This window comes from Schistocerca cancellata, chromosome 6 (assembly GCF_023864275.1).
Source record: "Schistocerca cancellata isolate TAMUIC-IGC-003103 chromosome 6, iqSchCanc2.1, whole genome shotgun sequence".
Classification (NCBI taxonomy): domain Eukaryota; kingdom Metazoa; phylum Arthropoda; class Insecta; order Orthoptera; family Acrididae; genus Schistocerca; species Schistocerca cancellata.
The window spans coordinates 106,818,806-106,846,361 of record NC_064631.1 but is presented as its reverse complement, the minus strand read 5'-3'; the positions used below and the strand labels follow the sequence as shown (position 1 = coordinate 106,846,361).

Below are 27,556 nucleotides of genomic sequence, written 5' to 3'. Positions count from 1 at the left end.
CTCAGTTTGCGAATTTCGAGATGGCAGGGTTAGAGGCGCAACGCGTCTCCATTAAATTTTGCGTGTAACTCAAGAAACCCTTTACAGAGACACACCAAACGAAGCAGGAAGCTTACGGTGATGAGTGCTTAAACCGTACTCGCTGTTACGGAACGTTCACACGGTTTAAAAATGGCCGGACTGAAGTTAAAAGATGATCCTCGTTCAGACATTTACCGACGACTGTCATGCCAGGAACATCAACGAAATTGTGCGAGCCAATCGATTACAGAAGAATGTAACATTTCAGTTGGATCATCTCAATAAATCCTGTCAAAGCATGTTGTAACGCATCGTGTTGCCGCCAAGTTCGTCCCACGCTTCGTGAGGCAAGACCAGATAGACCTTCGCCTCGCAATCTGTGAAGAAATTTTCGGTCTCGTAAATGAGAACGAGATGTTCCTTAAGAGAATCATAACTGGTGACGAGACGTGTGTCTACCGTTGGGATGTTGAGACCAAGGTTCAATCTTCACAATGAGTCGGGAAAGGTACTCCAAGAGCAAAAAGAGCACGTCACTTCAGGCCAAATGTCAAAGCCATGCTGATCGTTCATCATGGATTCGTGCCACAGGGACAAACTGTTAAAGATTGTACTATCGGGGCGTGTTACGAACCTGCGAGAAAATTTGAGCCGGAAAGGAACTGAAATGTGGCGAGACAATTCATGGCTCTTGCGTCACGATAACACACCCTCACATTCATCCCTGTTGGTGCGTGACTGTTGCACAAAAAACGAAATCACTTTGCTAACGAACAGGTCTTTGAAAGTGAGCAGATCAAAGTGAGCCACAACATCAGCAGATCGTATAAAATAAAAAATGGCCTTCCCCAAGGATCTGTGTTGGCTCCAACCCTTTTTAATTTGTATATTAGCGACTTGCCAAATACAGTCAGCAGGAAATTCTGCTACGCCGATGATTTGGGACTGTTGTTGTTGTGGTCTTCAGTCCTGAGACTGGTTTGATGCAGCTCTCCATGCTACTCTATCCTGTGCAAGCTTCTTCATCTCACAGTACCTATCGCAACCTACATCCTTCTGAATCTGCTTAGTGTATTGATCTCTTGGTCTCCCTCTACGATTTTTACCCTCCACGCTGCCCTCCAATGCTAAATTTGTGATCCCTCGATGCCTCAGAACATGTCCTACCAACCGATCCCTTCTTCTAGTCAAGTTGTGCCACAAACTTCTCTTCTCCCCAATCCTATTCAATACCTCCTCATTAGTTACGTGATCTACCCACCTTATCTTCAGCATTCTTCTGTAGCACCACATTTCGAAAGCTTCTATTCTCTTCTTGTCCAAACTAGTTATCGTCCATGTCTCACTTCCATACATGGCTACACTCCATACAAATACTTTCAGAAACGACTTCCTGACACCTAAATCTATATTCGATGTTAACAAATTTCTCTTCTTGAGAAACGCTTTCCTTGCCATTGCCAGTCTACATTTTATATCCTCTCTACTTCGACCATCATCGGTTATTTTACTCCCTAAATAGCAAAACTCCTTTACTACTTTAAGTGTCTCATTTCCTAATCTAATTCCCTCAACATCACCTGACTTAATTTGACTACATTCCATTATCCTCGTTTTGCTTTTGTTGATGTTCATCTTATATCCTCCTTTCAAGACACTGTCCATTCCGTTCAACTACTCTTCCAAGTCCTTCGCTGTCTCTGACAGAATTACAATGTCATCAGCGAACCTCAAAGTTTTTATTTCTTCTCCATGGATTTTAATACCTATTCCGAATTTTTCTTTTGTTTCCTTTACTGCTTGCTCAATATACTGATTTAAAAACATCGGAGAGAGGCTACAACCCTGTCTCACTCCCTTCCCAACCACTGCTTCCCTTTAATGCCCCTCGACTCTTATAACTGCCATCTGGTTTCTGTACAAATTGTAAATAGCCTTTCGCTCCCTGTATTTTACCCCTGCCACCTTTAGAATTTGAAAGAGAGTACTCCAGTCAACATTGTCAAAAGCTTTCTCTTAAGTCTACAAATGCTAGAAACGTAGGTTTGCCTTTCCTTAATCTTTCTTCTAAGATAAGTCGTAAGGTCAGTATTGCCTCACGTGTTCCAACATTTCTACGGAATCCAAACTGATCTTCCCCGAGGTTGGCTTCTACCAGTTTTTCATTCGTCTGTAAAGAATTCGCGTTACTATTTTGCAGCTGTGACTTATTAAACTGATAGTTCGGTAACTTTCACATCTGTCAACACCTGCTTTCTTTGGGATTGGAATTATTATATTCTTCTTAAAGTCTGAGGGTATTTCGCCTGTCTCATACATCGTGCTCACCAGATGGTAGAGTTTTGTCATGACTGGCTCTCCTGAGGCCATCAGTAGTTCTAATGGAATGTTATCTACTCACGGGGCCTTGTTTTGACTCAGGTCTTTCAGTGCTCTGTCAAACTCTTCACGCAGTATCGTATCTCCCATTTCATCTTCATCTACATCCTCTTCCATTTCCATAATATTGTCCTCAAGTACATCGCCCTTGTATAAACCCTCTATATACTCCTTCCACCTTTCTGCTTTCCCTTCTTTGCTTAGAACTGGGTTTCCATCTGAGCTCTTGATATTCATACAAGTGGTTCTCTTTTCTCCAAAGGTCTCTTTAATTTTCCTGTAGGCAGTATCTATCTTACCCCTAGTGAGACAAGCCTCTACATCCTTACATTTGTCCTCTAGCCATCCCTGCTTAGCCATTTTGCACTTCCTGTCGATTTCATTTTTGAGACGTTTATATTCCTTTTTGCCTGCTTCATTTACTGCATTTTTATATTTTCTCCTTTCATCAATTAAATTCAATATTTCTTCTGTTACCCAAGGATTTCTATTAGCCCACGTCTTTTTACCTACTTGATCGTCTGCTGCCTTCACCACTTCATCCCTCAGAGCTACCCATTCTTCTTCTACTGTATTTCTTTCCCCCATTCCTGTCAATTGTTCCCTAATGCTCTCCCTGAAACTCTCTACAACCTCTGGTTCTTTCAGTTTATCCAGGTCCCATCTCCTTGAATTCCCACCTTTTTGCAGTTTCTTCAGTTTCAATCTGCCGTTCATAACCAATAGATTGTGGTCAGAATCTACATCTGCCCCAGGAAATGTCTTACAATTTAAAACCTGGTTCCTAAATCTCTGTCTTACCATTATATAATCTATCTGAAACCTGTCAGTATCTCCAGGCTTCTTCCATGTATACAGCCTCCTTTCATGATTCTTGAACCAAGTGTTAGCTATGATTAAGTTATGCTCTGTGCAAAATTCTACAAGGCGGCTTCCTCTTTCATTCCTTCCCCCCAATCCATATTCACCTACTATGTTACCTTCTCTCCCTTTTCCTACTGACGAATTCCAGTCACCCATCACTATTAAATTTTCGTCTCCCTTCACTACCTGAATAATTTCTTTTATCTCGTCATACATTTCATCTATTTCTTCATCATCTGCAGAGCTAGTTGGCATATAAACTTGTACTACTGTAGTAGGCATGGGCTTTGTGTCTATCTTGGCCACAATAATGCGTTCACTATGCTGTTTGTAGTAGCTAACCCGCACTCCTATTTTTTTTATTCATTATTAAACCTACTCCTGCATTACCCCTATTTGATTTTGTATTTATAACCCTGTAATCACCTGACCAAAAGTCTTGTTCCTCCTGCCACCGAACTTCACTAATTCCCACTATATCTAACTTTAACCTATCCATCTCCCTTTTTAAATTTTCTAACCTACCTGCCCGATTAAGTGATCTGACATTCCACGCTCCGGTCCGTAGAACGCCAGTTTTCCTTCTCCTGATAATGACGTCCTCTTGAGTAGTCCCCGCCCGGAGATCCGAATGGGGGACTATTTTACCTCCGGAATATTTTACCCAAGAGGACGCCATCATCATTTAATCATACAGTAGAGCTGCATGTCCTCGGGGAAAATTACGGCTGTAGTTTCCCCTTGCTTTCAGCCGTTCGCAGTACCAGCACAGCAAGGCCGTTTTGGTTAATGTTACAAGGCCAGATCAGTCAATCATCCAGACTAGTTGTACAAACTAAAACACTTGGGGAAGGAGCGAACGTACTCACAGAAGATCTGGAGTCCTTGGATTCCTATTATAAAAAAATGGCGACTCTGCCCTAATCCAACCAAGACTGAGGTTTGTGCTTTCCACTTGAACAATAAAATGGCCCACCAGGAACTGAATGTGAACTTCTGTGAACAAAGAGTCAAACACAACTTCAACCCCAAATACCTTGGCATAACACTAGACCGCTCCCTGACTTACGAAAAACATCTAGAAAACGTAAGCCAAAAGCTGAAGAGTCGCAACAACATCCTGAGAAAATTGGCTGGCTCGACTTGGGGAGCTCAAGCGTCCACGTTACGTACTGCCGCAATAGCCCAGGTATATCCTGCTGCGGAATATAGCTCTGCTGTCTGGCATTCGAGCACTCATACTAAGAAAATCGACGTCCAGTTGAACGAGTGTATGAGGATAATAACGGGTACTATTAAATCCACCCCAGTCCCTTGGCTGCATACTCTAAGCAATATCCTACCTCCACAATTGAGAAGGCAAGAAACAGCAGCAAGAGAGTGGTCAAAAATTCATGACACAGATTACCCACAGAATCTTCTAATCCATGATGATTTGAACGAAATACCATCGACCCGCTTGAAGTCACGGAAGCCTATATGGGTTAATACACAAGAACATCAACCTGATATCAAGGAGCAATGGCGGCACTTTTGGAATGATTCTGGAATTAATAAACAAGGTATCCAAGATCCCACTCTGGAATTACCGGGCTTTGACCTGAAGAGATGTACCTGGACTAAATTAAACCGTATCAGAACAGGCCCTGCAAGATGCAATGCATATAAGTACAAGTGGGGTCTATGCGACTCACCAGCCTGTGGCTGTAGAGCACCAGAACAGAACGGCCGCCATAGTATTGAGAAATGCCCCTTAAGAAGATGCGCCGGACCTGTCTCTGAGGTCATATATATGCGAAACCCTCTGCTTTGGATTGGCTGTGCAATCTATATATTGAGCTTTAAATATATGAATGAGTTTCTAGTCAGGCTTGCAAAGCTTTTAACGTTTAGTTATTTTGTCTTGAGTGTTTCTACTTTGTCCTTTTGTGCTATTGCTTGTTTTTTACACATGTTCTATTTACACATTTTTTGTTTTATACATTTCTTTTACAGATCGTTGTACTTATATAAAAATTGTCGCTGTGTTGCCATACGCAAAATAAATAAAATAATAAATCACAATAAGTAAAAAGAAAGCGTTGAAAAATTTTGTAGGCAAACTAATGGAATTTTTTTAACAGACCTCTTATGGTCCAAGGGTGCGCGAGCCATGTTACTTTGCACTAACACATCATGCGAAAGTTACTTTCGTCCTGAAGTTTCTCACTCCAATCTAATAGCGTATTTTTTGTTAAGTTAGATGGTCATGATTTAATTTGAGCTCAAGTAGATAGGAATTACTCGAAAAAATTATATTCAAGCAGTTTTGCACTAATAAGGACAATATTTCACATTGGCACCTAGCAGCCACACAGTCACAATTATCTCGCAAATTTCTCGTTTGCGACCCCTGTTTTGCTTCTATTAGTATTGTGTATACTTTCCCCCTGTGTCAGTTTTCACTCTGTACACAAATTTTGCTCCAGCCCCTCTCAGCGTGACGCCACAAGCGACTGCTTGTGTCGCTTGAGCTTTAACACGTTCAGCTCTATGCCTGTACGCCATCCGGGCGAGCATGTGTCGGTTGCGTGGGAGACGCTCGTATCTCTTGAGGGCGCAGCTTTTCCATCCACTGAATTGTGTTTTCCCGCTCGCTACACGACTGCCCGTTGTTGGACACCTGTAGTGGTTCAAATTTTGTCCACTAGATGCAGCAGGAGTCGTTTTAAACTGTGCCGTAGCTGTTGGAACTGTCGTGAAGAACAGAAAGGGCCTACAGAGAAGCTTCAAATCAAGGAAGCTGAAACAAAATGATTTTTTTTAAAGGAATGGTCCTTTCCTACCGTTCGAATGGAAAAATAATCGTGATCGTGATGTATATGGCCTCTCAAAACAACATTAGGCAATCGCCAAAGAGGTTCCTGTACGTTCAAAAGGAGTTTTTTAAAGGACAATAAAGCCAAACATTGTCACAGATTATAACACGAGCGAGACTGCTAGTGCAGAACGTGTCAGGCAGCTTTGCAGATACTACCCCTTCACAAGTAAATCATTGAAGTGGTGGAAAAAAACTTCTCAGTCACGTTTTCCTAATGTCTGTTGTTGAAACGACCCCTTCGAAAAATTTAAAAATGACAGTGCTGGAAAACCTCTTACGTTATTTGATTTTCAAACAGCTGAACAAAACTGAACGTACTCAGGCATTTCTCTCTTTACTTATTCTGATCATCACTAAACTGACACACAATATTTTTAGCGCAACGCAATCTGCCTTTCAATACTCCCTACAACAGAACGGCCCTGACTAACATTAACCTATACCTTTCGCAAATCACTTACCTCACCAAAAATCTTCGTTACTCGAACTACTGCGATACGGCGAGCGCCAATACTTCCAGCTAAATAAAAGATTCTAACTACTGAAGGCACTAACGAACGATAGGCATAGTTAGCAAATGAAAGATTTTCATAGAGAACAAACAATGTATTTACCTTAATAATGTTCAAAAGTCATCATATATATACCGATCAATTCATGACATCCTTCTTTACAAATTTCCTTTTTGTGGCGGACACACGTGCAGGTCGTCCACTTATAGCAACCATCAAAACTCTGGCATCCCTCTCCCCACATCCACCACCGCTGGCGGCTCACCTCCAACTGTGCAACGCTACGTGCTGTTAACAGCCAACTGCCCAACACTACAATAGCGAATATTCCAACGATACCAACCAGCCACAGACTGCACACAGCACACTCAGTGATTTTCATACAGAGCGCTACGTGGCGTTACCAACATAAAAACCTAAACATCCTACTTACACTGTGAATAGTTTTATTTTGTACAAGGCTATCATCAAGCAAATAAAATCTCTAGTGGTATGCATAAAAAAAAAAGTTAGCATGGACATTGCAGCTGCAGAAGAAGACATCGATCAGTGGGTCCAACACCAACCACTAACCTAGACAGAAGTTTTGGTCGCTTTTTTTCCAGGAAAGGTGCCACCCACTGTCAACAAAGCAAACGCCACATGTTACTGTAAAGTATGCTCTGACAAAGGAAAGAAATAGACTGGCAAGCGGATAAGGAAAGAGAGCAGCTGGTGTTACAAAGACTGCAATATTAGACTTTGTGTACGACAATATTTTCAAGACTACCATTTAGAAGTAATCGTGTATAGATTATTTGTAATCGTTTTGATCATAAAGTATGCCCTTTTTGCGATGTTATTTTTTTGTTTTTATTTCTACTTGAAATCTTTATCAGCAAGTGTAACACTTTTTCTGCCGGAGAGGGAATTCCTTCATGTTTTTAACAACGCTAACGCACCAGTGCTGTTGCGAACACACTGGTGTCCAAAATTAAAGCAAAAAACGGAAATTTTGCAAGGTTGCGTTTATTTTGCCACAAAACAGTATAAACAAGTAATAGTAAAATAGAAACAACATAAAGAATACAGAACGTAAACAATGGCAACATGTATAATTGTAGATAAAAATGTTCTTCGTTTTTTCCAACGTAACGGGTTTGTACATATATTCCGACAACTGGTTAATGTTCTCACTATGGGGTGTGACCACCTCGAGCAGCAATAGAAGCCTGACAACGAGGCAGTGAATGATGACATGAATCTCGTGTTGAGGCAATAATGCCCGTTCTTCCCGCAGAGCTGCTCCCAAGTCTTGAGAAGTACCTGGTGAATGCTGACGTGATGCAAGCCGTCTCCACAGTGCATCCGAGATATGCTCTATCGGATTCAAATCGGGAGAGCGAACTGGCCACGCCATGCGTGCAGTATCTTCCATTTCCAAGAAAACATCAGCCACCCGTGCCCTATGAGATCGAGCATTATCGTCCATCAATACGAAGTCTGTGCCTACAGCGCCTCGCAACAACCACAAATGAGGTCCCAAGGTCTTTTCACGGTACCTGACAGCAATTAAACCTCGCAGGATCACCTACGTACAATTTTATGAAGAGGGGTTCGAGTGGTCAACATAATCCCTGCCCGCTCCAGTAGGGGTCCTCCTCGATATCGGTCTCTTTCCACAATATCTGGGTCCCGAAACTGTGTTCCACTTTCCCGCCATATACGAATCCATCGAGACTCATTCTCCAGAATAAATCGGACTCAACTGTGAAAGAATATTGACCGACTATTCGACCGTCCAGGTGTCGTGTTGATGACTTCGCTTTAGACGTTCCCTTCAGTGAAGATGTGTCAGAGGTAGACATGCAGCAGGTCTCCGAGAATAAAGGCCACTCTGCCAAAGCCTTCTGTACCCGGTTTTGCTCGATACAGCACGTCCAGTGGATGCTGCGAGCTCACATGCCAGCTGCCGTGCTGTACTAAGGCGGTGCTGTTGTGCCCACACAGTCAAATAATGGTCCTCTTTTTGGACAACATGGTTGTGGAGAGAAGCAGCGATTAGTATGATTAGTCAATAATTCAAGAACAGTCTTAATCGCATTTATTATTGTTGTAATACCGCCAACCGGTTTCAACCCGACGTAGGGGTCATCTTCTGGGCGTTTACATCATTGGTCGACTGCTGGTGGTGTCACTCCAGTCTACATAACGGCAGGAAACTATGTAGACAGGAGTGACACCACCAGCAGTCGACCAATGGTGTAAACGCCCAGAAGATGACCCCTACGTCGGGTTGAAACCGGTTGGCGGTATTATAACAATAATAAATGCGATTAAGACTGTTCTTGAATTATTAAATAATGGTCCTGTGACTTCAGAAAGTCACACATGGTCAGCCCTGACCTGTTCTTCAGAATAAAGTTACGGTCTCTATACATTGTCGCCACATCCGAGAAACAACAGAACGATTCACATTAAGCCATCGGGCCAAATCAGTTTGCTACTATCCTCCATCCTATCTTTGTATGGCCCTCCGTCTGCCCCGATAGCCGAATGGTCAGCATCACGGACTGCCGTCCTAAGGGGCCCGGGTTCGATTCCCGGCTGGGTCGGGGATTTTCTCCGCTCAGGGACTAGGTGTTGTGTTGTCTTCATCATCATTTCATCCCCATCCGGCGCGCAGGTCGCCCAATGTGGCGTCGAGTGTAATAAGACCTGCACCAAGGCGGCAGGACCTGCCCCCTAAGGGCAAAAGCCAAAAGCTCATTTCCATTATGGCCCTCCACCGTAGAGAGACTGGTATCCATCTTCTCTACATCTACATTTATACTCCGCAAGCCATCCAACGGTGTGTGGCGGAGGGCACTTTACGTGCCACTGTCATTACCTCCCTTTCCTGTTCAAGTCGCGTATGGTTCGCGAAAAGAACGACTGCTGGAAAACCTCCGTGTGCGCTCGAATCTCTCTAATTTCACATTCGTGATCTCCTCGGGAGGTGTAAGTAGGGGGAAGCAATATATTCGATACCTCATCCAGAAACGCACCCTCTCGAAACCTGGACAGCAAGCTACACCTCGATGCAGAGCGCCTCTCTTGCAGAGTCTGCCACTTGAGTTTGCTAAACATCTCCGTAACGCTATCACGCCTACCAAATAACCCTGTGACGAAACGCGCCGCTCTTCTTTGGATCTTCTCTATTTTCTCTGCCAACCCGACCTGGTACGGATCCCACACTGATGAGCAATACTCAAGTATAGGTCGAATGAGTTTTTTGTAAGCCACCTCCTTTGTTGATGGACTACATTTTCTAAGGCCTCTCCCAATGAATCTCAACCTGGCACCCGCCTTACCAACAATTAATTTTATATGATCATTCCACTTCAAATCGTTCCGCACGCATACTCCCAGATATTTTACAGAAGTAACTCCTACCAGTGTTTGTTCTGCTATCATGTTTTAATCATACAATAAAGGATCCTTCTTTCTATGTATTCGCAATACATTACATTTGTCTATGTTTAGGGTCAATTGCCACTCCCTGCACCAAGTGCCTCTACGCTGCAGATCTTCCTGCATTTCGCCGCAATTTTCTAATGCTGCAACTTCTCTGTATACTACAGCATCATCCGCGAAAAGCCGCATGGAACTTCCGACACTATCTACTAGGTCAGTGCTATACTGCACTGTCTGTGACTGTGTACTCAGCACTCAGCGATTGTGGATGTGAGGCTACCAGGCAAACACCTCGTTTCATAGGAGTCCTGACGTCATCGTTGGTATGGTTGTCCGTTAACCAGAATGCCATGTTCCGTGCAGAACATATTTGTACAGACGTTTGGTTGAGAGTTTGTATGATTATATCGTGAATTAGGTACAGGACGGGGAAATAGCACTTTGTTGCTTTGTTTTTGGACACCAGTACATATACAGGGTTTTCCATTGATCGTGACCGGGCCAAATATTTCACGAAATAAGCGTCAAAGGAAGAAACTACAAAGAACGAAACTTGTCTAGATTGAAGGGGGAAACCAGATGGCGCTATGGTTGGCCCGCTATATGGCGCTGCCATAGGTCAAACGGATATCAACTCCGTTTTTTTAAATAGGAACGCCCATTTTTTATTACATATTCGTGTAGTACGTAAAGAAATGTGAATATTTTAGTTGGACCACTTTTTTCGCTTTGTGATAGATGGCGCTATAATAGTCACAAACATATAGCTCACAATTTTAGACGAACAATTGGTAACAGGCAGGTTTTTGAAAGCAAAATACAGAACGTAGGTACGTTCGAACATTTTATTTCGGTTGTTCCAATGTGATACATGTACCTTTGTGAACTTATCATTTCTGAGAACGCATGCTGTTACAGCGTGATTACCTGTAAATACCACATTAATGCAATAAATGCTCAAAATAATGTCTGTCAACCTCAATGCATTTGGCAATACGTGTAACGACATTCCTCTCAACAGCGAGTAGTGCGCCTTCCGTAATGTTCGCACATGCATTGACAATGCGCTGACGCGTGTTGTCAGGCGTTGTCGGTGGATCAAGATAGCAAATATCCTTCAACTTTCCCCACAGAAAGAAATCCGGGGACGACAGATCCGGTGAACGTGCGGGCCATGGTATGGTGCTTCGACGACCGATCCACCTGTCATGAAATATGCCATTCAATACCGCTTCAACCGCACGCGAGCTATGTGCCGGACATCCATCATGTTGGAAGTACATCGCCATTCTATCATGCAGTGAAACATCTTGTAGTAACATCGGTAGAACATTACGTAAAAAGTCAGCATACATTGCACCATTTAGGTTGCCATCGATAAAATGGGGGCCAATTATCCTTCCTCCCATAATTCCGCACCACACATTAACCCTCCAAGGTCGCTGATGTTCCTCTTGTCGCAGCCATCGTGGATTTTCCGTTGCCCAATAGTGCATATTATGCCGGTTTACGTTACCGCTGTTGGTGAATGACGCTTCGTCGCTAAATAGAACGTGTGCAAAAAATCTGTCATCGTCCCGTAATTTCTCTTGTGCACAGTGGCAGAACTGTACACGACGTTCAAAGTCGTCGCCATACAATTCCTGGTGCATAGAAATATGGTACGGGTGCAATCGATGTTGATGTAGCATTCTCAACACGGGCCGGCCGGTGTGGCCGTGCGGTTAAAGGCGCTTCAGTCTGGAACCGCGTGACCGCTACGGTCGCAGGTTCGAATCCTGCCTCGGGCATGGATGTGTGTGATGTCCTTAGGTTAGTTAGGTTTAATTAGTTCTAAGTTCTAGGCGACTGATGACCACAGAAGTTAAGTCGCATAGTGCTCAGAGCCATTTGAACCATTTTTTCTCAACACGGATGTTTTTCAGATTCTCGCGCAATTTGTGTGAATTAGCCGCGACAGCAGCTAAAACAACTACTTGGGCATCAACATTTGTTGCAGGTTGTGGTTGACGTTTCACATGTGGCTGAACACTAACTGTTTCCTTAAATAACGTAACTATCCGGCGAACGGTCCGGACACTTGGATGATGTCGTCCAGGATATCGAGCAGCATACACAGCACACACCAGTTGGGCATTTTGATCACAATAGCCATACATCAACACGATATCGACCTTTTCCGCAATTGGTAAACGGTCCATTTTGACACGAGTAATGTATGACGAAGCATACACCGTCCGCACTGGTGGAATGTTACCTGATACCACGTACTTATACGTTTGCGACTATTACAGCGACATCTGTCACAAAGCGAAAAAAGTGGTCCAAATAAACATTCATATTTCTTTACGTACTACACGAATATGTAATAAAAAAGTGGGGGTTCCTATTTAAACGGAGTTGATATCCGTTTGATCTATGGCAGCGCCATCTAGCGGGCCAACCATAGCGCCATCTGGTTTCCTCCTACAAGCTAGACGAATTTCGTTCTTTGTAGTTTTTTCGTTTGGTGCTTATTTCGTGAGATATTTGGCCTGGTCACTATCAATGGACCACCCTATATAAGCAAGGATATTTCTTAATCTGTATGGTATATGGTATAATTATGCTAAATGTGCGCCTCTAACATGCTTGACAATTGTGTAATCATTCTTTAAATTTTCTAGAAAATCGGCATTTACTTGTGCAATCGAAGAGGATAAGATAGGAGTGTTGAAAGCGTTAAACCTAGTCATCTCACCCAGCTCACCCCCACCCTGAGATACCTTGGCCTCACCCTTGACCGACACCTCACCTGGACCCCTCATCTCCAAACCATCCAGCAGAAAGCCCATTCCGCCTCCGCCTTCTGAAACTCCTGTCTGGCCGAACATTGGGATTGCATCCTTCTACCATCCTCCACACCTACAAATCCCTCATCCGTCCTATCCTCTGTTATGCCAGCAATGCCTGGATCACTGTACTTACCCGCTTTTACAAGGCCCTCTAAATCCTTGAACGCCATGCGCTCCGCCTTGCCTTCCGTATCCGCCTTCCTTCCCCCACCTGGCTCCTGTATGAACTAATCCCCTTCCCCCACCTCCTCCTGTTCCTCCAACATCTCCGCATCCTTTACATTGTCCGCAGGCTTCATCCCCCCACCCTCTGGTTTCCTCCTTCCTCTCCACCCCGCCGCCCGTTGCCGCGCCCCTATTGTTGTATCCCTCCCTCTCTCCACCTCCACACCCTCCATCTCCTTCATCGGGGCAATTTCCAGTGCCTCCCCCCCCCCCCCCAGATGACGAACTTCGCCGTGACGTCTACCCTTCCTTCCAACTATAACCTGGCCTTGTTCCTCCCCCCCCCCATCCCCAGGGCACCCTTTTTCCTCTCCCCTCCTTTCACCTCCATCTCCCTGAGCGGATTTTCCTCCTTCCCCCCCTCCCCTGAGACCCTGCACTCCATCCTTGCCTCTTTCCTTCCCACATCCCTCCCTACCTGGCCCTCTTCAGCGCGCCCCCCGCCCATCTCCCCCCTCTCTTCCCCTCCCCCCCTCTCTTCCATCCCTCCCTTCTTCCAGTCTCCCTCATATCCTAGCGCCTGGCAGATCCGCCGTTTTGATCATCGTCAGTGTGCCACATCAGTGTTGTGTTGAGTGCTGTTTCTCCCGTGCGTCAAGAGGTGTGATTTTAATTGTGTGCTGCCTTGAGGTTCGCTGTCAGTGTTTGTTATGTGCTATGGCCGGTACTTTTACGCTCCGATCATACTGTGCCTTGTGTTCTTTTAATTGTCGCAGTGTGTGATTTTTTGTGTGCGCTACTTTTTTACAGTTTTTATCTCCATTTTACAGTCGCCCCTTTTTCTGTCTATTGGCTTCCGTGATGTTCCCCCTTTTTTATATATTTTCTTCTTCTTCTGTAGTGGTCAGTCCAAGGATTGGTTTGCAACAGCTACAATGGCAGCTTGTCTCCATTCTGTGCGTCTTTCAGCTTTTCTCTTCATTTCTTTATAGGTGTTACATCCCACATCTTTCACGATTTGATTCATGTACCTCAGTCGTGGTCTTCCTCTTGGTCTTTTTCCCTCGACATATCCCTCTATGATTGTGTTCAGGAGTCCTTTATGTCTTAATAGATGGCCTGTAAATTGCACTCTTCTTTTAACAGTGAAACTCCAGAAGCTTCTCTTCTCACCTGCTCTTTCCAGAACCGCTTCGTTTGTGACCTTGTCGATCCATTTTATTTTGAGCATGCGTCTTTGTATATTTTTAACTATCTTCTATTGTTTGTTCTCTGTCTTTCGGCTGAAGAGCAGCGCATATGCTCCTGCCAGCCCGCCCCGATGGGGAATTGAAGTACAATAAAGAAAAGAAAAAGAAAAGAAAGCGTTATACCAGCGCTGGGTGTGTGGCAGGTGTGTTCTTCACGGACGGGCCGTTCTGGGTGCAGCAACGGCGCTTCACGCTGCGCCACCTGCGGGATTTCGGCTTCGGCAAGATCAGCATGGAGGGCCGCATCCTGGAGGAGGTCGAGGACCTGGTGGGCAGCCTCGCCAACAGGACTGTGCAGGTGAGCTCAGCGGCTGGAGAAAGCGGCAGCTGGGGCGGCTTTCTGGCTTCTTAGCGAGAAAGTATTCAACAAATTAAAACTAATCAGAAGCAAAAGCGAACGACCTTGCCACAGTGATAACAGCGGTTCCCGTCAGATCACCGAAGTTAAGTGCTGTCGGGCTTGGCTGGGTGGCCGTCCGGGTCTGCCGACCTACGTTGGCAAGCGTGGTGCACCCAGCCCTTGTGAGAGCAGTTGAGCAGGTACTCGACTGAGAAGTAGCGGAAACTGACAACAGCTGGGAGAGTGGTGTGCTGACGACGTCCAGTGAAGTCTATCGGCTCGGGATGACACGGCGGTCGGTCGGTACAGTTGGGCCTTTCGACACCTGTTCGGACGGAGTTCAGTTTTGAGATAAACAAGTAACAACAATTAGTGTATATAAATGTATAATCTCGTTGACTTTCCCGGTGAGTTGTACTAATACGAAGTTCGACGAAATGACGCTGAGACGGGTGTTACGATTAATCAAGGAAAACCCCCAGTTGGGAAACGGGGACAAAATTAGTTGGTTACTGTCGACTTGCAGTTTACAATTTCTTTATTGATTACTTCAACCATTAAAAGTCATTTCTTTACCACTCGACCAGGAACAGATCCAAAAAAGCTAGCAGGCATGAGTGCCTTTTCAAAACAATTTACTTTACAGTTAACGGCCAAGCCATTTTACTTAAAACCGGCTACGATAAAACATTTGATAACAAATCAAAATTTTCCAAGTAATGAAATTAAAAACTTTACCGTTAATAGCCAAGCCATTTTACTTAAAACAGACTTTGATAAAGCATTTAATAACAAAATTATAATTTTCCAAGTAATGAAACAAAACACCAATTTGCATACAATTTCGCCACCGAACATGTAGGGAGCCACTTCTTTTAAATTTTGGCACAACAAGATATTAAATTACGAGGGCTGGCTAACAGGGAGGTAGAACTAGCATTTTCAAAGGATGCCAAGTAGATTAAAACAATCAAAGTAAAGATACAGTCATTCACCTTTTACAATAATTAACAATTTTAAAGCCACGTAATTTTAGAAAAACCCACCAATGAAAGGCAAACTTAACTTTTTTAAACAGTGGACAAAAACAATCAGACTAAAATACAGCTATTTAACATTTTACAATAACTAACAACTTTAATACCATGTCCTGCCACCAAAATGTCCTGGCACAGAAGTAATTAACCGACCGGGTGTAAGGGCGGCCACAATTGTCTCCCGAAGGATGCTCAGGCTAGAAGCGGACTAACAGACCTCACGCGAGGCCAGGGTAGGAGGAGGAATCAAATCAGGAACCATAATCCCTGCCCAAAAATACACTTCCTACCAGGCAGTACTAATAAGAAGTCAAAAGATCATTGTCTATAATTACACCGGCGACAGGGACAGGAAACCCGAACGCAAGAGGCCACAAGGCAGAAAAGACGCTGGTTGCGCAAACCAAAATTCTTCAATTAACATCTAAACCTCTAACCAACTTAACTTGCAGCTTATCAGAGAAACAGCAGGTGAACTCCGATGCAAAAGTTCCTCACACCCGATCGTGTCTACGTCGCCAGCGTACCCAACTGGGCACAGACACGCAGCCACGCGCTCTGTCACCGGAGCCCTCGTCTTCTCTGCACCCACGGCGGCGAAATACCACTCCTCAGGTTAGGCGAGTTACTGGTCCATCATTCCCGCCTCCAGACGGAAAATTTAAAGACATCCGTTGCCGCTCCCACCAAGTAGTGACTCGGAACCACAGCCGTGACCCCCGGGTGTTCACAGCAAGAGCTTACAGCCTTGTCCCATCAACTCGCCCCACTCGTCTCGCACCGCCAGGACAGACGACGCGGCTTCTCGGAACAACAGCCAACTCTCCACCGCCACGCTACGCAGCGGTCTCATCGTCCGGCATTGTCTAATTCCCGATTTTAAAAACCGACCGACCGACTCGTCACCGCTAGGCAACCAACCGGCCATCCCCCCAAAGATCTTACTCCCTTACACAAGGCTAACAGGAAGCAACGATTCGAAGATCGATAAGACCAGACACGCCCCTAGAGGGGAATCTCAACAGAACTATAAATATGAAATAATCAATTAACGATGGAATGGAAGGACTCAGAACAATCTTAACAGCGCGATATATGTCGAGAGCCGACACACAGCTCAGGCGCCATTATGATCTGGCGAAACGTCGAATCTACGTCTGGGTCATATTTATGTAGGTGACGCTGTGGGTCATTGCTAGCCCCCTATTTCGAGCCACGTATATTGAGACTTTTCCAACACGCTCTCACCACCACTTACTTTCATTGTGGAGAAGGCGTTATCAAGAACAGGTGGACGGTGTAGCTACTGTGTCTCCCCTATCACCAGGGACAGCAAATGTACATGTGGAAAATTTTGTGGAAATGTCTATTAAAACCACACGCTTAAATACCCAAGCATTTGTACAGAGACCTAGATGACACCTTCTTTGTGGAGCTACGTTTCAGGGAAGCCTTGGATGAATTTCTTGGCTCCATCGACGCAGTCCACAAGTACAAGGTGCGTCTGAAAAGTTCGGTGAATGGTCTCAAAAAATAAAGGAGGCAACAGTTACGAACAAAATACCATATCTGGCCTTCAAAGTGCTCACCATTAGCTACAATGCACTTCTGACATCGGTTGTAAAGCTGTTGACATCGGTTGTAAAGCTGTTGGAAACTGTTACCAAAAGATTCTTATGGAATCACTCGAAGCACCGTGGTATCGCGTTGTTGGATATCCGCATCATTACAGGAGGTTGGTGCTACCAATACGGTCCGGAAACCAAGCGACAGTCAGTGACGTGGGATTCATAGTCTTCCCCGCCTCCCTTGGGTAGGAATTCATGATGGATCAAGCCCTTGGTTTCGGAAAAGTGCTCAACACCGAATTAAATCTTAGATTTTGTGAGCCGACTTTTTTTCGGAGACTGTCACTTTATCTCCAGATCGCACTGGTAGCGCTGGGTCTCATCTCTTGTAATGACACCGGTCGCAGGTTCGAATCCTGCCTCGGTCATGGATGTGTGTCATGTCCTTAGGTTAGATAGGTTTAAGTAGTTCTAAGTTCTAGGGGACTGATGACCTCCGATGTTAAGTCCCATAGTGCTCAGAGCCATTTTCCTGTAATGATACGAATAGCCAACAACACGTGGCGGCGGTGCTTCCGTCGATTCCACGAGAAGCGTTTGGTGACAGTTCCCAAGATCTTTACTACCAAAGTTGGAAGTGTGTTGTACCTATGGTGAAAACTTTAAAGGCCAGTATACGTGTTTTGTTTGCAGCTCTCGTTTCCTTTATTTGCTGAGAACATTCAGCGAATGTTTCGAATGCAACTTGTACATAAAATTCACTCGGTTAGTAGAGGAACATACCTGTCTACCGTTCGTTGACATCTGGGTACGAAAGAATTAAGATGGCACATTACACCACCCTGTGCACAGGACACCAACGCATACGGATCTGTGTTTCCACCAACCAAGTGAACTCCCTACCGTTTTGAGAACACTTGTTCACAGGACCTGGGCCGCAAGTGACCAGGATAGCCTGCCTCAAGACCAACAACACCTCTTGCGGGTCTTCCAGAGGGGTGACTACAGTGACAGGCAAGTTTAGAAGGCAGTGCCAACAACGTGTAGCGTCGAAATGGCCCAGGAAGAGAACAAGCGACTGGGGTTTCTACCATGTGGGACCACCGACAGGCAATATTACAAGGATTCTGAAGTATCATAGTGCTAAAATAATATCCTGACCACATCTGGAGATTATATATCTGGTTATTTCGGCAAGAATTGGCAAATTAGATTTTAACCAGTAATACCTCTCCCCAAATCACCTCCAGTTCTTTAAAGAATCGGACTCCCGTGTATAAAACAACTTCAAACTTGTGATTACTTTATAAATGAGTTAATACGTTAATTATTTAACGTTAACCATGTAAAATCTTTATAGTTCGAGACATAAAACCCCTAATTACGTTGTGAGTAAATAAGTACTCTCGTTATCAAACAATGTATTAGTGTAGCGAGACTAATTTGCGTTCCGTTTTGAGAAAAGCTACTTTCCTATGAATCACGATGTTCGTAACGTCATTCCTCCTGTACTGTATGACGTACAATGATCTGATTTTACAGGTACATTCAGTGGCGTATGTGGATACTGTCTACAAAATGTGTTGCGTATAGATTTAGTGATAAAAAAATAATAAATTAAAACGTCATGATTCATGCAGAAGCTTTAGTTCATGGACAGTGAAAATATGGCATGCGATAACATTCTTTCCTTCCGTTATTTCGTGGGAGGTTTCAGAAGCAAAAGTTTCTAAAAGATTTATAATAATATGTAAAGTTTGTATGAAGTTGCTAATTGTTCTCATTCTCAAATTCTGGAGATGTATATATGACTTTTAATTTCCATTTTTTACTCAGTCATGATTTGGGTTTTATAGCCATTCTCAAGTGCACGTTGAAACGTTAAAACATGTCTGACCTCTCTGTGACATCAGATACAAATGATGGTGTATTCTCATCAGTACTAGAGTTCACCGTTTTCTTGAGACTCTGAAAATTAAAGCATAATATGAATTTCACTGCCTTAATGTAAACAATAAAAATAAAGGAGAATAATGTATGTGATATATGCTTACTGTAAATCTCTTTTGCTTCTTTGAAATTCCTGAAGGTCCAAGTGTATCTTCTTGCCCGTTGTTGGCTGAATGATCAGTAACACCTGTAGCTCACACACTCTTCCCTGGCTAGACATTGACGTCTTTTCTCCTTTCATAGTACAAGTACGATCAGAGTTTGTAAGAGTTTCTCGTGCCCTCACTGATTCAAGATGATCTCTAAAGGAAGCACTCGCTAATGGTAATGAAGGAATTGAGTTCATTATCCGGTAACCTACTAAAACCTTCATTCCTGTTGAGAGGGTACAGTTCTGATTTTCTGAATCCAGCTTTCAGATTAGAAGGTCCATCCACCAACTTCTTTAACAGCGATGGGAAAATGTCTTTTGGGATTGTTGGCTATTTTCTTCCGCAAGATGTGCGTTTGTATTCATCTAGTATCTGACGCCAGTAGGTTTACATAGATCGAATATAAGTCCAGAGGTTGGGTCAGATGTGTTAAGTTTGGAGGTTAGGCAATTAATGAAATATCATTGTCGTCAACTATCTTAATAACCCTTGGGTTAATGTGACTGCTTAGGTTGCCCCTGTAATGACCTTCCTTCCTTCTTTCTTCTTCAGCTCAGGTAAGAGTAAAGTCCTGGACCAGTCTTCAAAACTGCTTCTGTCGAACCAACTGCTTTTCGTGCAGTTATATCTGGCTCCTAGGGGGCCACCTTCCGTTCAAGTATCCCGCATTTTCTCTGCCTTGTAACTGACATATGATGGTAAGTTCTCGTCAGCTGCATTCCCACACATCAAGATAGAAACCGACGCCGGCGCTTTACTTGAATTCATTATGCCTTTTGTATATTTACAACCCCATTTAATTAAGACCCTTTCCATTCCCAGGTAATCAGCCATGTTTCCCACATCGTAATTGTAAATATTTTCAAGAGCAGTACCTCCCAGTTCCTTCTCAATAGTACCGAATTGTAAATTTATGACATCTCTCTTCATAGCTGCTCTATTCCTCTTAATATTATTTGCAAATCTTTGTGACAATCGGTGGTGATGTCTCTGAACAGTGAACAGTGCTTCAGACCAACGTTTTCAAAGAAAATTGCTGTTGCATCTTATTTCTTTACGGCCACGTGAATCCAGATAAATTTTTACAATGCAGCGAAGGCCAGGTATGGAAATAGGGAATCCGAACTCGCTCAGTTTGGTAGCATGCTGTGCAAATGATTCCTGATACTGTAAATACACAGCTTCGTCCAGGTTGTGCCTCATCGTTTTCCCATATTGCCTTCATTTCAATAATTATAGAACTACTTGGAATTCCATAGACAACTGCAGCTTTGCGAGAGGATAGTCTTTTTGCATTGATATCTTCCAAACACTGCTGCATCGTAGCCTCAGGATAAGGTTTGTATGGGCGACCCCCCAACTTCCTACTAGATCCCTTACGATCACTCATTGCTGTTTCTACGTTACCTAAAAAAACTCAAAAATACCTTGTCACTCTTAATTTGTCTTCGTGCTATTAATTACATGCCAAAAAATCTATTTTTAACTGTCAATTTCATGGAACACAGCTATGGTCCATCCTGGAAAGTGGACCATAGATGTGCGCAAGCTCATGCTTTTACTTTTATTGCACATTTCTCACATATGACGTCAGCAGATAAGCACCAAACTAAATATATTCCAAATATATTAAAATATAAATAAAGAAAAGTCAAATGAGATAACTCTTGCCTTGCTGTCAGTGCGAAGGAAAGTCGGATGACCAAGTTGAAAAGAAGCTTCTTCACGTTTACATTATGGCGACTGTGATGTTTTGCCGTGCGCGACATTGCAATTTCTTACGCTGCCAGTAGAGGGCAGACCACATCAGTATTTCTAGAGCGATGGTGGCGCTTGGCTGTTACTAAACAGTACTGTTTGGAGTCTTCATAACCAGTTTGGACCATAGTTGTGCTTAGAGACCATAGTTAGGGGAATTTACAGTACTGAAGATCAAGTCGTTACATGGGCAACCTGCAACTGTGACTGGTTGACTGTATTAACCATTTAGTAATACACCCGATGATTTTCGTAGATGGAAAGAACTGCATGAAACAAATACAGAGCAAAAAAGGCCCTATGGATGGAGAGCCAGAAATGTGTTCAAAATCCCAGGTTTCACGCTACTCCTATTTATTAACTTCGACAACAATAGATTTCGCAATTCCTGTTGCAACATCGAGCAAAAATCTAGGTAAAAAATATCTTTAACTGATCACTAAAAGCCGGTCGTTGTGGCCGAGCGGTTCTAGGCGCTTCAGTCCCGAACCGCGCTGCTACTACGGTCGCAGGTTCGAATCCTGCCTTGGGCATAGATGCGTGTGATGTCCTTGGGTTAGTTAGGTTTAAGTAGTTCTAAGTCTAGGGGACTGATGGCCTCAGATGTTAAGTCCCATAGTGCTTAGAATCATTTGAACCATTTTTTTGACCACTAAAAACCTTCAGCGACAGTAGCAAGAAAATCCAAACAATACTCAATCGGAAAATGTCGATTCTACCAAGAAAACGTCAAAACTGTTATACAATTCGCAGAATTTTGCAGCGCTTTTCGCTAACGAAATTTTAAAGAAATCAGCTAAAAACAAATTTGCCATATCTACCAGTACAGAAACCGCGCTTCTCCAATGTTGTTGTTGTGGCCTTCAGCAGGAAGACTGCTTTGATGCAGCTCTCCATGCTAGTTTACCCTCTGCAGGTCTTTTCATCTCTGCATAACTATTGCAACCTTTAGCCTGTTATAGTATCAAAGCCTTGGTCTCATCCAGTAATAGTTACCCTTCATACTTCACTCAAATTCAGTTTATGTAAATCGAAGGTGGTGGAGGGGAGAAATAAAAGGAAAAAAACTGATGATATCAGCTGCATCGGAGCTTTATGTCGGATCGGCGGGACGAGTGAAAATGTGTGCCGGACCGAGACTCGAACCAGGGATCTGCTGCATACTAGGCACGTAGTTTCATTAATGAGCCATCCGGACACAGTGTTTATCGCAAATGCACGGATTATCTCGGGACGCTCCTCTCCCCTGCCGACCCCACCTACTGTCCGCAGTTCCCGTTTAGATTCCCGTTAGAGGCCAAAAGATTTCGTGCATCCGCGCCGAAGGTTGTGGATTCATTGCCCATCGAGGCGATTCAATTACATGGATGTTATTCAGTTTGAAAGAATTTTATTTCGACTGACAAGAATAACTGCTAACATTGCGAGTGAATACTTTACGGCCTGCATCTCGTGGTCGTGCGGTAGCGTTCTCGCTTCCCACGCCCGGGTTCCCGGGTTCGATTCCCGGCGGGGTCAGGGATTTTCTCTGCCTCGTGATGGCTGGGTGTTGCGTGCTGTCCTTAGGTTAGTTAGGTTTAAGTAGTTCTAAGTTCTAGGGGACTTATGACCACAGCAGTTGAGTCCCATAGTGCTCAGAGCCATTTGAACCATTTTTGAATCCTTTACGCGTAAGCATATTATGCAGCATATTGTTATGTTTCCTATTGTACCTGAAGAAAGTTGCATAACAGAAAGTAGCTGGCGTCCCTGTAAACTACGAAACTCATTATTTCAGTGAGAAAGAGCCTTTGACCTTTTCGTGGTTGTACATTAACGGCGCACAGCAAAAGCAACGGGCTCAGGATCTGCTTGCTAATTCTGTGCTAGGACGACGACATCACTTGGAGACGTCAATTTGGTGGAAATACCAAAAAATGTTCAAATGTGTGTGAAATCCTATGGGACTTAACTGCCAAGGTCATCAGTCCCTAAGCTTGCACACTGCTTAACCTAAATTAACTAAACACACACACCCATGCCCGAGGGAGGACTCGAACCTCCGCCGGGACCAGCCGCACAGTCCATGACTGCAGCGCCCGAGACCGCTCGGCTAATCCCGCGCGGCGTGGAAATACCGTGTCACTGTAATTCAAGTGCAGGTACATACGGAGGTCCAGTCTGGACTGTAATTATCGTATGACATCGAACATTGGTAAATATGCTAATGCATTAATCCGAAACCGATTTATGATGCAAAAATTAGTTCCAGGTGCAAATCTGGCACTGTACACTATTTGTTTGTCATCCACGCTGTCATCTGACCAGCTATAGCGTGAGTTAACAACATGGCTACCGAGAAGAGAGGCTGTGCGGTTTTAGTGAAACTGTTTTATGCGAACGGCAGCAGCTACAGTCCTGCACTGAGAGAGTATAGCCGACTGAGTTATTAGGAGAGACCCGATATCATTAAATGGTAAAGAGGATGATAGTAAAATTAAAAAACACGAGTGCGCTTGGTGTGGCACGTGGAAAGCGTCCTATCCCGGTGGAAGTTATTGACAGATACTTGTACAAGACCCTGGCGGTGCAGCAACCGAAACCTCATGATCCGCAGCAATGTTCTGAATTTGCTCTTCGGAGTCTGGCACGGATCGAAATTGATGACATGTGGCCGGGCAATATCCTACTGGGTGACGAGGAACATTTTACAATTCAGGGTGCCAGTGACTACATAGAACTGCCGAATTTGGGGTACTGTTAAACCACGTGTTGTGCAGGAAGAGCCGATGCACTCGCCATATGTACTGTGTGCTGTGGATTCACAAGCACCTTCATTCTCGGACCGTTCTTCTTTGAAGAGCGTACATCCAGAGGGCTAGCAATGCGTCTGCCCATTATTGAGACCCTCTTGTACAGCTTGTGATTCCTGGATTGGAAAACCGCAACTGTGTGGAAACGACTGTTTTCATGCAGGATGGGGTATTCCTCATGTCGCTCGCCCAGTGAAAGATCTGCTTAATGCACCGTTCCACGAATTTGATATCTCCAGACGTTTTCCAGATGCATGACCTGCAGTATCACGTGATCTGAACCCATGCGACCTTTGGCACTGGAGATATCTAAAACAACGCGTCTACCAGGGACACGTTGGGATCTGAAGGCCAATATACGGGAACACGTTGCTCAGATTCCACTGGAACTGCAACCGTTGATCATGTCGTTTTACAGATACAGCATCTCGTTGAAATCTTCGGTGCTTATATTGAACAAATTTGGAAGCGGTGACTAATAATAAAATCAACAGTATTCCTTTCTCACTTATTCGAATTTTTCTCCCACGTTCCGCCCCTAAACTATTACATATGGAAACATTTCTAAACGTCTTTCTAGCATTCACAGCGTCAGTTTTTCACCTGGTGACCAAAATTGGAACTATTTTTTTTACCAGCGTCGATCGATTGTGTATTAACCATTAACATATCTGCGAAGTTTCGCTTCCATACGATAATTACATCCCACGTTGGACCTCTGTTAGTAACTGCACTTTAATTATATCACCCGGTATTTAAAATTCCGCCTTTTGTTTTCATGTGGCATGAGACATCAACGCACATTTTACGTTACACTGATACGTTGCGCAGGATTGCTATATTGATTATGCACGTACCGGTCGGTAGATCACCCCTGACATTGTTTGTAAAGGTACACTCAATTACCATGAGCGCTGTTTACTGTATGTATAGAGCCCCGCGCTTGAATAGACAGCAGCCTTTCAGTTGAAAGAATAGCAGCCGTAGGGACGCGTTAGAGACGTCTGTGGAAAAGTAGAGTGAACATCCATCCTGCCACGAAGAACACTCGCGACAAATGATCGGGTCCACATCAGCACGTTACGCGCAGACGGCCTGTCGATCAGAGAAGTCGCTCGCCGCGCACACAGGAGTTAAAGTAGTGTGATGCGGACGTGGAAGCGGTTCCGGTTGACGGATAGTGTTGAGGACGTATAATACATAGGGCGTCGACGTTCCCATGATGCACTACGACTTTTGAATCAAAGGAACCGTGGAATGGGTGCTCCAGAACCAAATTCGACGTTCGAAGAAGCTACAGGACGTTACGTAACGCATCAGACTGTTAGGAGGCGATTGCATAATGCTAATCTACATTTCCGAGGACCTTGGGAAGGAGCATCTCGTTGTATACCGCACCGCCTTATGGTCAAGAAATCATACAGCACTGACGCCCCAAAATTGACGTCGGGTGTTTCTTACGGGCGAAACTCTTATCTGTTTGTACCCTGGTAATCGTGGACAATGTGTCAGGCGAAATCCCGGTAATATATAACGCTTGCAACACGATGTCCCTCAGGTACACCCCTCTCGTGGTTGTTGAGCAATCTTACTGCTCAACGGTGCGGGAGGGACTTTGCAAGCAATAGTGGGACCGTATCGCCAAAATTTTTGACATTTGTTTCGTAGATAAAAACGGCCTTTTATTTCTGCCAGATGCGTTTCGTCTTTTTTTTTTTGTTCTAAGGCATCTTAACTGGGATCTAGAACGATACAGATTTGTTTTTATATAGGTTTAAAAAAATGGCTCTGAGCACTATGCGACTTAACTTCTGAGGTCATCAGTCCCCTCGAACTTAGAACTACTTAAATATAACTAACCTAAGGACATCACACATATTCATGCCCGAGACAGGATTCGAACCTGCGACCGTAGCGGTCGCGCGGTTCCAGACTGTTGCGCCTAGAACCGCTCGGCCACACCGTCCGGCTATAGGTTTAAAACTAACGTCTATTCTTGATGTTTATGACCCCCTCCCTCTCTCTTTTTCACTTTCTCTCTCTCTCTCTCTCTCTCTCTCTCTCTGTGTGTGTGTGTGTGTGTGTGTGTGTGTGTGTGTACGAGAGAGAGAGAGAGAGAGAGAGAGAGAGAGAGCTGAAGAGTGTGTACAAGTGTATATGTTATATACGCGCCCGCGCGTATGTGTGTGTGTGTTTGTGTGCGGTGTATCTGTGCGCGCGTGCGCGAGGTGGGGGACGGGGGATGTTGGTGGTTGGAGTTGTAGAGTGTTGAATATGAATGCAATAGCTGTCAGAGAATGGCTGAAAGTTTTGGTGAAAAGCTGATTTGAAGTTTGGTTTAAAAGTTGTGTGCACAGGTTCATGGATAAGCGATTGAGCCCCTCCACAGAACATTTAAACCAAAACTCAGACGTTAGTTCTAAACATATACTTCGTTAGGGTGGCAACATGTAGGTAAACAACCCAAAGAGGAGAAAACACATAGTGAACTCACAATATCTACCTCTTTAGAAGATCAGTTTTCGAACAAATATCTATAACTAGCGGCAAAAGAGAAACAGTGCGTCAGCAAAATAAGGATAAACATGGTGAACAGTGTGAAGGAAAAAATTCGAAATACAAAAATGTGCTTATGTTTCGGAAATGAAGTGGTAGTGCTATCTCTAGACAAGACGAGAGGAAACACAGGTGACAAAAAACTGTAAGTAATTAGTAATTAGTTCAAATGGTTCAAATGGCTCGAAGCACTATGCGACTTCACATCTGAGGTCATCAGTCCTCTAGACTTAGAACTACTTAAACCTAAACTACTTAAACCTAACTAACCTAAGAGCATCACACACATCCTTGCCCGAGGCAGGGTTCGAACCTGCGACATGAGCAGCAGCGCGGTTCCGGACTGAAGCGCCTAGAACCGCTCGGCCAAAGTAATTAGTTATTTAGATAAATAAACGCGATGTGATCTGTTTGATAATCTAAACATAACAGATATCAAAACAAAACTTTATCGTTCTACATCGCACTGAAGATGGCTTACAACAAGAAAAGGCGAAACGCGTCTGCGAGAAATAAATTACAGTGCAGCAAAAAAAGGCGGTTCTTATTTACAAAGCAAATATTTTTTATTTGCTGCGGAGGATAGACACGCATGCAAACTTGTTACTTTGGTGACTACACTCCTGGAAATTGAAATAAGAACACCGTGAATTCATTGTCCCAGGAAGGGGAAACTTTATTGACACATTCCTGGGGTCAGATACATCACATGATCACACTGACAGAACCACAGGCACATAGACACAGGCAACAGAGCATGCACAATGTCGGCACTAGTACAGTGTATTTCCACCTTTCGCAGCAATGCAGGCTGCTATTCTCCTATGGAGACGATCGTAGAGATGCTGGATGTAGTCCTGTGGAACGGCTTGCCATGCCATTTCCACCTGGCGCCTCAGTTGGACCAGCGTTCGTGCTGGACGTGCAGACCGCGTGAGACGACGCTTCATCCAGTCCCAAACATGCTCAATGGGGGACAGATCCGGAGATCTTGCTGGCCAGGGTAGTTGACTTACACCTTCTAGAGCACGTTGGGTGGCACGGGATACATGCGGACGTGCATTGTCCTGTTGGAACAGCAAG

At 44.2% G+C, this 27,556-nt stretch overlaps 1 protein-coding gene across 1 annotated transcript in view; it reads left to right on the top strand.

The window, feature by feature from the left end:
* Positions 1 to 27,556, top strand: part of LOC126088175 (methyl farnesoate epoxidase-like) — a 153,778-nt gene that overhangs the window by 66,242 nt on the left and 59,980 nt on the right. Inside the window, exon 4 of the mRNA XM_049906299.1 lies at positions 14,464 to 14,618. Within this exon, the coding sequence (XP_049762256.1) occupies positions 14,464 to 14,618 (155 nt within the window). The remainder of the gene's footprint in view (positions 1 to 14,463; positions 14,619 to 27,556) is intronic.